The sequence below is a fragment of the Diplotaxodon limnothrissa genome, linkage group LG7 (assembly GCF_057381915.1).
Source record: "Diplotaxodon limnothrissa isolate DT_005_m linkage group LG7, D_limnothrissa_male_GT1.1, whole genome shotgun sequence".
Taxonomy (NCBI): Eukaryota; Metazoa; Chordata; class Actinopteri; order Cichliformes; family Cichlidae; genus Diplotaxodon; species Diplotaxodon limnothrissa.
This window is the reverse complement of record NC_140602.1, coordinates 67,976,606-67,988,713: the sequence shown is the minus strand read 5'-3', so window position 1 is coordinate 67,988,713 and position 12,108 is coordinate 67,976,606. Positions and strand designations below refer to the sequence as shown.

The following is a 12,108-nucleotide window of genomic DNA, read 5'->3' as shown; positions in this document are numbered from 1 at the left end:
TGTTCAGACCCAGAACAAACTATATTGTTTGACTGATGGCCTTAATATAAAGACTTCGGACTTCATGTTTCCCAATTTTTGCTTTAAGTTATTTTGTTATTTACATAATAATGTAGATAACCTAATAATGATACTTATTGCTGTTTTAGAGGAGCGGTGCTTCAAAGGATAGCTGCAGATTTCTGTCAGAATCTGCAGGTTATGCAGTACAAATAAAATGTTCACGTTTCTCCAACGTTGTCTTCCCAGCAGTCTCACCGGATGGCCAGGAAGCGTTCGCGATGTCTTCTCGGGCGCTTCTCTGGCGCTGATAATTGGCGTCTGTCTTGTGTCAGTGACATAAAAGACGGATTTAATGCGACATGACCGTTCACACAGCAGTCGCTTTCTGAAACGTCGGATATGTGCTGACGGACGTGGGTTACTGACCTGGTAGCCTGGCTGGCCCTGGGTGGGTCCGGGATGGGCGTGAGGTTCTGGGGGCGCTCCGTCTCTGGGCTGGGGCCCGGGCCGGGCCTCGGGGGCTTGGGTCCTGGTTGGTGTGTTGCCGGGGTTGTGGGCGGGTGGGTGCATGGGGGCCCAGCCCTGGAGCAGGGTGCCGCCGGTGCGTCGAGCCACCTGGGGGGCTCTTCAACTGGTGGGGAAGATTGTCACATCTTGCAGGAGCTTTCCTCTCTTCAGGAACTCTCTCTGCAGGAGGGGGAGATACAGGAGAGGTGGAGGAAGATCTCAGCCTGGGCGTTTACTGTCTTATATAGTCTGGAAGATGAGTGGATGGTGGGGTGGGTGCAGTTTTCTCTGTGGTGGGGTTGGGTGGACTGTCCCGGGCTCTGTGGGGCCGGGGGGTGCTGCTGCACTGGGCCCCAGTCTGGATGGGCCTGGGCCCCCTTTCCCTGGCGGGTCGCGGAGTGTGGGAGTGCCTACTGGGGTCAGCGGGGGAGCTGGCCCCAGGGAGGGGTTACCTGCCCCTCCCTTCCTTCCCTCCCCATCTCCAGCTGCCTCCCTCTTCCCGCTCCACCACAACCACCCACACATGCAGGGCCTTGGAGTAGGGGTATGTCACCAGGGTGCAGAGGAGGCTACCCCCCCCCCCCCCTCTGTCCCCTTCTGGCTGCCTCTGCCTCAATTTTATCCCACAACTTAGACATTCACATTATTCACACTCTCATTACACATACATATAGGATCTTGGGCGTGGGAACAATCACGGAGTCCAAATTACCATCAGGGTGTACACCTCACCCCTGGCGTCGTTGCCCACCTCTCAATTTTAAATACACTTAGACATTGAGGGCTATCAGGAGGGACTATGCGCTTACCTGCTGCTCTCTGGCAGGTAGCTCCATGCCCTCCTGGGTTTTAATTGCACCTTAGAACACACATGCATCAACATTACAATGAGCGGGTGGAGGGAGGTTTGGAGTCTTCTCTCACCCCCATTCTCTGCGGCCTGCTGGAGCGGGAGGGCTAGGAGGAGGAGTTGGCCGTCCGACTGCGGTCTGGAGTGTGGGGCCTCCCTGCTGCTACGGAGTCGGGGTGGTCTGCCTCTCCCCACCGCAGGGAAAAGGGTAACACCACCTGGGTCTGGGTGCAGTTCCCCCTCCAGGGGTAAGGGTACCTAGACCCGGTTTGTAGAGTACGCTTGGGGAGTGTGATCGTGTGTACAGCGTCTCTTTATGTCTGTCTCCACGTTGGTTGAGTGTGGAGTAAGTGCATATGAGAGCATGAGGGGGGGAATGGATGTTTGTGTCTGTGTGTGCCTGTATGTCTGTGTCTATATGTCAGGTTGGGTGTCAGGCGCCACCTCTCTGGGGACATCTCAGACCCTCCAAGGTTTGGAGGCCTATCTCCACCCACCACCACTTCCCCTGCCAGTGGCGGACTCCCTCAGGTGTCGGTGCGTTGGTGGTTCTTTGTGTCTGGGGATGGGCGTCCAGGTACACACCGGCTCACTCCTTGGCGGCCGCTTATCGGGGCCTGGAGCCTGGGGCTCGCTCGGGCCCCTTCGGAGGTGGGGTGCCCCCGGCCTCTCGGCCTGGGGGCTCGGTCACTCAGGCACAGCTGGCGGCCGGCGGAGCTCACGGGCGCGTCACTGCAACTCCCCCTGGCTTCTGCTCCGCGGCTGCTGAGTGAGCCCTCATCTGGGACTCTCCTCAGCTCTTTCTGGGACAGTGGCGTGGCTGCCCCTCTGTTGGTCTTCCTTGGTCTCTTGTGTTCTGGGGGCCTCTGGATGTCTGGAGTTTTGATCTCCTCCATACCTGCTTCACACCCCGGAGGACGGGGCTGTGGCCCCCCCACACTCCCTAGCAGATCATTACATGGAGAAACCTTTGGAATACAAGCGCGCTGATCCACACAGGTATGCACACAGGTGTTCACTGCTCGTAGACCCAAATTACACCTTTCTTGGCTGCTACTTCGAAGCACATCAGTCCTGCGTGCTGCACAACAACATTGAATATTTAGTATTTACTGCTGTTTACACTTAGCTAGATTAATGTGATGGTGTTGTGTTTAGTATGTTGCTTTGTTTTTTGTTTTTTTTTTGTCTTTTTTGCTTGTTTTCTATTCTTCTCTCAACAGGTGATCCAGGAGATTTTTATTTTTTTTCTCCCCCCCTTTCTCACTGTCCCTCTCCCCTTCTGTTTTTCCTTTCCTTCCTCTTTCTTTCTCCCTTTCCTATCCCTCACTCATGTCTGTCCCGTCTGTAACATCTGAAAATAAAATATAATAAATAATAAAAACAAAGATCGACCAAATGGACCAATACGGCAATGCCACGATGATCCATTTGGCAAAGTAAATCCATTGGGTATCCTTGTTGGTCTTCAGACAACAATTCTGATGGCTAAAGAACCAAATGGGACAGGAAAAAAAAAAAAAAAAAAAAAAAGAAACGTCAGATATGTGTCGGATTCAGTACCACATACGAAAGTGACCCAGATCGGATTTGAAAATATCGGATTTGTGCCGTTCACACTGTCACACCATGATCGGATATGGGTTGCATAGGGTCAAAAAAATCGTAGCTACGTTCACACTGCAGGCGAAAGCGCATCAAATCCGATGATTTGATGCGAAGTGAACGTAGCCTAAGAGACCTAGAGCCAATGTAGAATCACCAGTACCTCTAACATTCATGTCTTTGAACTGTGGGAGGAGTCAGAGCACGTGCAGACACAGAAACTCCACACCGAAAGGTCCCCAACTGGCCACCGAGTTCCAACGCAGAACCTTCGTGCTGTGAGGCTCCCCATGCTTCAACTGAATACTTTGGTAAATCTCCGATCTGTTGAAGTTTATATAGTACATTTAGAATTGGCATGTTGACATCCCAGCGGTGTTGGTGGATATTAGTGTGCTCAGTTCATTTGACAACTTTCAAAAGATCCCAAACTCCTCTACATGCCACATGGCATTCGGCTCTTGTTGAGTCCCCATGTTTAACAGCTCAGGATTTAAGATTTTTTTCTCTCATGTTAAGAAAGAAAAACAAAGAGACAAATAAATGCCACACTGACAGGATTGCATGGATGTAGATCTAAAGTCCCTAAACCATATATGTGTCCTGGGACGCTACCTAGCCAACCACTGGTCTTATAAAGCCCTGGTTTTTGATAAAACATTAGAAATTTTTTGTCCAAGAGATAATATGATAATATGATTACTGCACATTCTTCAGCCAAGCAGTTTGTCAACCACTCTACCACATTTCAAAAGTGTACACTGTGGTTGCACAGCTTGAACCTAAGACTTTCCATCCCTCATGGGAACACAGGTTGTAGACTTAGTTCACTCATCACTCTGATTTTTTTTTCTGATTAGGTAATCCTCCCCCATCTGCATCCTCTTGATCACCTATAAGGACAAATTCTTCCCTGAAACACCTGAAACCATTTTGTAATGTGGCTGATTGTATATGTGACCATAATAGGAAGCAGATTGCTCATAGATTCAGATTAAAAATCTTATTCAGTGTGTTCTCTTTTGTATAATATAACTTCACACACACAGTCTTCAATAGGAGGCGGGACAGGTGGAGTTCCTGGTTTGTGTCTCCAGTTAACTCACTGGTCTGTTTAGTTTTTATGTGTTTTTATGTTTGTTTTCACGTCACTATTTTTGGTTAGGGTGAAACTCCTTCCTTTAGAACAATAAAATCCAACATGGATACCTATCTCGCCGATGACATAGCCCGTTTGGTTGCACAGCTCCACCCAAGGACACCTGGTACTTTAACTTTGTTTCACTCCCTGGGAATGAGAATAAGCCAGTTTTATCCTCTGTTCCTGCTTCCAAATTACCGGACCTGCTGCCTAAACACCTCAGATGTTTACAGTATGGTGCAAAAAAGCAGAACATGCTTTGAGCAATAAAACAAATGGAGTATGTGAGCATGACAAAAATAAAGATAACAAGAGACTGGCAGATGTTACAAACAGAATTCAGAAGTTACAAGGTTTGTCTGAGTAAACAGTGAGCAGCGTGTCAGTGCAGTCTTCCACCCCAAAGGTCAAGTTAGGCAACAGTGTGTTTACCTTTTTACAATCAGCAGAAAAACAGAGTTTCAAGAGGCCAAGCAAACATGCCAAGTTCTGATAACTTGTTCTGGGAGCATGAAGGGCTTACAGAAATTCAACCTCAACCTGCTTTCCTGCAACAAGCTGCAAAATAATGACAAGACAAGGAAATATTGCACAGTTGATGGCAGTAAGTATGACACAAGTCCTGGAAATGCATAACCCCTGCTGTCTGTAATTAATGCTTCCAGGTATGTGTGCATCTGCTGCAGCAGCACTCTAGGTCAGTTTAAGTCAGCCTCCTCAGAAGATGCCGAGCTCACAGAAACTGAGCTTACACTCTGAGTAAGACAATGACTATGACACTGCAGCTGGTTGCAGACACTGAGCCACGCATTAACACTACCCTAAACCCTGCTTGTGATCAAATCAAGGCAACAAACTGTATCACACACAGGTTTAGGGTTATGGTATAACTGACCCTTTCTTCATTCCTATAGAAGCAGTAAGGCTGAACTTTGTTTTTCAAAGGACTCCTGAGAAAACCTTTTTTTCACATGGCCGTGTGGTTACCGCCCTTTATCTGCCTGTGTGCAAATGCATCACTGGCCACAGTGAAGTGCCACCTACTTAGCTGACATAGGCTACTTTACACTAGAGAAATAACAAACAATAAACACATTTATCAGACAACTGCAACAAGCTGGCTGCTAGCAGTTATTTTTAGCCACGTGTGAAAGTAACAACAAAACCTTTGAGTGAGTGCAAAACCTGACTCCTGCAAAACAGTTGGACAGACGTTCTCACTGGAGACAAAAACAGAAATGCATCGAATGCCTTGTGTGAACTCACATACTGTACTGAGAGACTTCCATTTGTTCTCACACCACAACATCCACATGTTATTGTCAGGTGTGCTAACAGGCTACATTTTGAAGGTCACTGGGGAAACAGAATAAAAGACTGAATAGAAGCTAAGATAAGATAAGATAAGATAAGATAACCTTTATTAGTCCCACACGTGGGAAATTTGTTTTGTCACAGCAGGAAGTGGACAGTGCAAAAGTTATGACGCAAAAATTAGAATACAATAAGAATAAATACAGTACACAGCTGTACAGAATAGAATAAAATAATATACTATATACAGTAGAATAAAATAGAATAAAAATATACAATAAGATAAAAATAGAATACGAATGCTATATACAACTGAGTAAAAATACAACGATGCCAGAAAAGATTATTGCACTTAGTGTTATTGCACATGTGTGGATGTGTGTGTTTGTTCAGTTAAAGTCTTTGTTATGGAGTCTGACAGCAGTGGGGAGGAAAGACCTGCGAAATCTCTCCGTCCCACACCGTGGGTGCCGCAGTCTCCCACTGAAGGAGCTGCTCAGTGCTGTCACAGTCTGCTGCATGGGGTGGGAGACGTTGTCCAACAGGGATGACAGCTTAGCCGCCATTCTCCTGTCACTCACCACCTCCACTGGGTCCAGAGGGCATCCTAGAACAGAGCTGGCCCTTCGGATCACCCTGTTCAGTCTCTTCCTGTCCCCAGCAGAGATGCTGCCGCCCCAGCAGACCACGCCATAAAAGATAGCAGAAGCCACCACAGAGTCATAGAAGGTCTTCAGGAGTGGGCCCTCCACCCCAAACGACCTGAGTCTCCGCAGCAGGTACAGCCTGCTCTGCCCTTTCCTGTAGAGGGCGTCTGAGTTATGAGTCCAGTCCAGTCTGTTGTTCAGATGAACACCAAGGTACCTGTAGCTGTCCACAGCCTCAATGTCCATACCCTGGATGTTCAGTGGTTGCAGTGGAGAATGCTTGTGCCTGCGGAAGTCTACCACCAGCTCCTTGGTTTTACTGGCGTTGATCTGGAGGTAGTTCAGCTGGCACCAGTCCACAAAGTCTTGAGTCAGTCCTCTGTACTCCTTGTCGTCCCCATCAGTGATGAGGCCGACTATTGCAGAGTCATCAGAGAACTTCTGCAAGAAGCACTGGGTGGAATTGTGGGAGAAGTCTGCAGTGTAGATGGTGAAGAGGAACGGAGCCAGAACCGTTCCCTGTGGGGCCCCCGTACTGCAGACGACCCTGTCCGACACACAGCCCTGAGTCCTCACATACTGTGGTCGGTCGGTGAGGTAGTCCAAAATCCAGGTAGTAAGAGACCAATCTCTAATGTGGGGCGCATAAATAAATTAGACTTTATCTAAGGGGGACCATAACCTAAAAAGTGATAAGAGCCAAAAACTAGCCACCACTTTGCTGTGTTGCTGCTTTAAAACTGATTGCAAAATCAAACTACTGCAGTTTATAAATAGGGAAAAAAATGGACGACAGAAAAAATAAACACCCAAAATGTGTAAATGCTGCCAGCTGACCTCGGTTGAAATAAAGAGTTAACGTCTTGGTCCAAATAAACAGTCTGGAATTTGGATTAATGGCTGAAATTACCCATAATCCACACAAATCTCCAAAGTATCAGTGCTGGACAGCAATTTGACAAACTCATAGTTTAAACTGTGAAACAATTCACTGATATAAAGCTGTTGTTAACCAATTCAACACCATCAAATTAAAGAAACCTGAGAAACTCTGTGAAAAGATGGCCTGAATATATGTAAGCCTCTTTAGCATGTTTCCCACAGTACCAGAAGGACTGTGGCAGCTGTGGCAGCAAGACATAAAGTAGCGTATAGTAGTAGTATAAAAAGAAACCTCAAGATTCAAGTGTCTGAATCTTGAGTCTAACCAAAAACCACAACAGTGACGCAAATAATGGCCTGAGCACTAAACCTGGCCCTCCAACAGCAAGATGTTAAATGTAGCCCACTTGATGAACACACAGGAAACCAGCACTGTGGTGATATGATGTCATTCTCTAAAACCAATAACAAAACTTAGCAGATGCAACAAAAACTAAGTGTATCTGAGAAAGTGACTTTTGGTTGGTTCCACAAATGAGTTTTGAAATAGTAAAAAATCAAAGAATAGTGTGTCTGTGGCTTTTGAGAGTCAGAGGTGTGAAGTCATTGCTGATAGTTCTTAGATGAATTAAAGTTTTAATCCGTAGTTTTTCATTTTAGATATGAAGATAGATGTAGCCAATGTAATGCACCTGACATATTTCTGAATTTACCTCATGCCATGTTTTGATTTTGGCAACATAATTTTCATATCTAGACAAGAAAGTGCAGTGTTGTCTGTGAAGGTTCTCAGTCATCCAGATCATCGTAGTCTAAGAAGCTTGGAAAGAAAAGCGTCTGGACTTAATTAAGTTTCTTGAAGATGTTTCACCTCTAATCTGTGAAGCTTCTTCAGTTCTAAGTGCAATTGGTGGCAAGTCCCAAGCTTGGTATTCCAGGCACAAGCATAAAGTGTACGGACACAAATATGCGCTAAGATAGCTCGAAGAAACAGTCCTATAAATGCTAGAATTTTTATCACCAAACCTGAAACTATTGATGGGCAATATCATCCAGAAAGCCAATTATTTGTCAGATACATCAATTAAAAATAAACCAAAAATAAACCTACAGCACAAACACGGTGACAAGATCCAGTTCTGTGAGTCCAATTAGTGGATATAAGGCCTGACAGATGGCCAGCAGCCAGTATCCAAAACATTTTACACTATTTTTATGAAGGTGAAACTATCTATACAACTAGAGGCTATTTTTTTTTATTTTATTTCAGGCTGTAAATGTGTTTTAAAGCATATTCTCTTGGGCTTTTAACTTGGAAGTTTATGAGGATGGAGTCACTTTTGAATTAAGGGGACATTGAGGCATGCAGGGCAGAGGAGACATGGAGACTTGGACGCTAACAGAAGAGCCAAGTAAAGGAATCGAGGACTGATAAAGGAAAGGAGAGGGGCGAGCTGCTCCCCTGCGAGGAATCAGTGGTTATTCGAAAAGTGCCCACTAGATGGCGCCAGTGAATTTCGCTGGGAAGAAACTAATCTCGATCCTCTTCCATCTTCTTGTTGAGGGCAGCATGCATTTTTGGAGAAGCACGTGTGTAACCTAGAGGTTGCTGGCTGAAATCCCTGGATAGAATAACACTCTATAACTGAGCCACTGAATGCTCCTATCCAAAGTCAAAGGAGGCTTTCAGTTATGCACTCTTAGGGTTATTATTTTTCAAAAGTGATGAAGCTATACCGACCTAAAACAATCTTTAGACTCTTTTATTTTAAGTTATTAAAATAAGCTAAATATCTAAAAAGACAGAATATTAAAAGGAAAGAAGAGTGCACTCTGCATTTCTCTTCATTTTTCAGTCTGCTCTTATAGTGTTAATGTTATTAATATTCATTTTTCATGTGTCATGAAAGCCTCATTATGTCACAGCCTAACACTGCTGTTACACTTTGTAGGTATTCTTATAAGGTAAACATTTCAACGTGAGTCATTCATGCAGGAAACCGAAGCAGCCTGTCGTCAGTCCAAAAGTAAATCCTGGCTAATCTCATGTCTGTATCACATTTGAACAAGAAACAAAGTGCACGACAATGAAAGCAATGCCACACAGAAGACTATACACACGCAGGTAACACAAAAGAAAACAAATTTGAATAATTTACCCACCGCTTATAAACACATTGGTTAAGAAAACGGGTGGAGTGCTTAAGAGTATCCCAGCGGTCGTAAGGTGAGAGGTGGGGTCTGCTGCAGGGCAGTGACACATTTATCTTTTGAGTAAAGTCAACATTTTATATACGTTTTCTATAATTGGACTGCCTTCATTTGTGGTCAATCAATGAGCAGTCTACAAAATCACTTAAATAAAAATCAAAGCTCATAAAATAGAAAAAAATGTATTACTTTAATCTGTTTCTACTTATTTGGGCAATTTCATTTATCATTTATTCCGTTTTATTGGAAAAAGTATTAATTTTTAATAATATGAATAAATTAATTAGTATTAATTTCTACGTTTGCTTAAAGCTTTTACATTTTTCCATAATTTTTCATATGGAAAACAGCAGATGTTTGTTTGTTTTGCTGCTATTTGTCCCCTATTTACGAAAATTAACTCTCTGCATCACACTATGTTTGAAATTTTATGCAGTCTACTAACATTACTAACATTAGACACCAAGATCTGACAGTCACCACTGTTTGGCTCCCATGATAGATTACAGATGTTGATGCAAAAACTACACCTACTAAATGAACAAGTAAACAAAAACAGCATAGCCCTTATTTATAGCCGTAGGATGGATGGAGAGCACGGGACATATTTGTCATGCGTGTACATCAGCATTACACTCCACTGTGCTGCTGAAAGAAGTGAAAAGAACCACAAAACAGCAAGAAAAAAGTTAAGAAACTAAACTTTACAGACTTTTTAAAGGACACAGTGATCACGGTTAGTATCGTTTTAATTATCCATCTATAATTACAGTATAAAGCAATATTATATCATTACTTAATTAGAGTTGAGGATTTATATACACTGCTGATATTTGTATTGTGAAGTCGATCACGCGGTGGAATTATAAGGCATACTTTCTGTTTTATTGCGCTTTACAACGGGGTAGACGGGAGCCAATCGGGGACGAGTGCGGCGCTCTACGTCAGACGCAAGGGGCGTGTCAGAGGCGCGTCCGCTCCGGTGTAGTAGCGGAGTTGACTGTAGCGCTCGAGCTCCATTGAAAGTGGCTCCCTGGCTTAGAAGCGGTGCGGGCAGACAAGGGGGCGGACCAGCCGGAGGAAAACTTGACAGAGAAAACAGCAGCCGCGCCGCTGACCTCCACAGCTGACACTTTTATCAGCGCGAGCTTCCACGGGACACACATTTACTGCGTGTCGCTGAGTGACGTGCCAGCGGACACAGCGGAGGCGCGCCCGGTAACGGAGTAACGTTTGCAGGAAAGCGAGAGGTGAGGCGGAGGCAGATATTTGTAGTTGAGAAGAAGAGCCTCGGTCACAGGTGGGGACTCAGCTACAGGTAGCCTCGCGGGAGCTGTCGTGGCACAAGATAGCTGTGAAAGCGCACGCGGGTCATGAGGATTTCTCCGGTCGCTGCTCGGAGCGCCGCGTCGCAGCTGTGAACGAAGAAGAAGAAGAAGAAGAGGAGGCAGAAACCAGAGGAAGAGCCTGACCACTTCTCTGCCGCTCAGCCCGAGAGCAGAGGCAGCATGTCCCGGAGGAAGCAGAGCAAACCCCGGCAGATAAAGCGTAAGCATGACACAAGTTTCCCCTCTTCTTCTTCTTCTTCTTCTTCTTCTGAGTGTTCGTGTGTCGATGCGCCGCACGCGCGTCCCTGCCCGGACCTCCCTCATCGGTGCGTAAATTAGAAAGCACAGCTGACTCTGAAGACTTTAAGTTTCAGATGCAGCTCGTTGTCTCGGGATAACCGGAGGATGTCGCCTCCCCTCCAGCCCCTCCTGTCCTCCTCAGCCTTTATTAAAGGGGCTCCTCGGCAGCTGCCTCCGCGCTGTAAGGCTGTGCTGGAATATCAAAAAGTTTTTCTTTATTACCCTGTGCGGAATGTTTTTGTGCATTGGCAGCTGAAAGTGTGGCCGGGGCTTCCTGTTTAATTCTGTTGTGGAAACGTCAGTGTTCTCGGCAAAAAGCCGATGTGAGCTGAGATAAAGCAGCGATCCGATGTGAGCGCAGATAAAGATTAAAATTGGATCTTTTTTATTTGTTTTCTGTCTGAGGCAGCGCCAAGGCCGCCGCTGCATCCCCCCTCCTGGCTTTTCACTTCTCCTTCCTAGAGATGGGGCGTGAGATAGGCCGCATGGCCGATCTCTCCCGCTGATAGCTGCTTACAATTGGATCTGTTTTTTCATCTATCCTTTTAACTCAATAATGCATCTCGGGGCCGCTTGAAAGGCCCTTTTCTTGGTCTGGCGCTTGGCTGGTCTCCGTGCTTGACGAGCTCTTCCTGTTTATAAAACGTGTGAGGGTTTATCGCTGCTAACTGATATTCAGAGTTGATATAAGAGCATATTAATGATGTTGTGATTAACCTCTGCTCCTGCCTGTTGCACACCGAGGGGATGGTGGGGACTCTCAGTGTTAATGTGGTTCTGCTGGAGAAGAACAAATATTTGGAAGCAGCAGCTGGAAACCGTGACATAAGTTTGTTTGGCAGCGTCGTCACTGATTGTGTCACGGTGTCCTATTTAACCTAAAACCTCCCCAAAACCTGTGGATCTTTTTAAATGAATCAAACAGTTGTTCTTGTGCAGAAACCAAACATAGCAACCACAGAGAGGCTGGTTATTAGAAAGTTCAAATGCTAACCAGCCATGCATGCAAGGACTTCTTTGCCAAACTACAACATCCTTGTAAACTGATTTTACTGTCTGCAGATAGTCATTAATAGACCTGGAGACGGTCTGACGTGTCTCTCCTTAAAATCCATGTGAACGAAGCCAAAGGAAATTATTAACATGGCAACTTCATCACACTTCTTCCTCTTGTGATGTATAATCGACACAGTAATGACACATATTGATATTTTATTCCAGCTTGCAGGTACATTGGACTTACCAGAGTCAGTGCTGTCATTACAGTTTGTCCATTTGTAAACATTAGTAACGCCACATGTCGGCTGTATTTTTATTGTT

At 45.4% G+C, this 12,108-nt stretch overlaps 1 protein-coding gene across 1 annotated transcript in view; it reads left to right on the top strand.

The window, feature by feature from the left end:
* The first annotated feature begins 10,197 nt into the window (after window positions 1-10,197).
* Window positions 10,198-12,108, top strand: part of zfpm1 (zinc finger protein, FOG family member 1) — a 108,227-nt gene continuing 106,316 nt past the window's right edge. Inside the window, exon 1 of the mRNA XM_085360192.1 lies at window positions 10,198-10,708. Coding sequence (XP_085216318.1) covers window positions 10,669-10,708 — 40 coding nt within the window. The 5' untranslated portion in view covers window positions 10,198-10,668. The remainder of the gene's footprint in view (window positions 10,709-12,108) is intronic.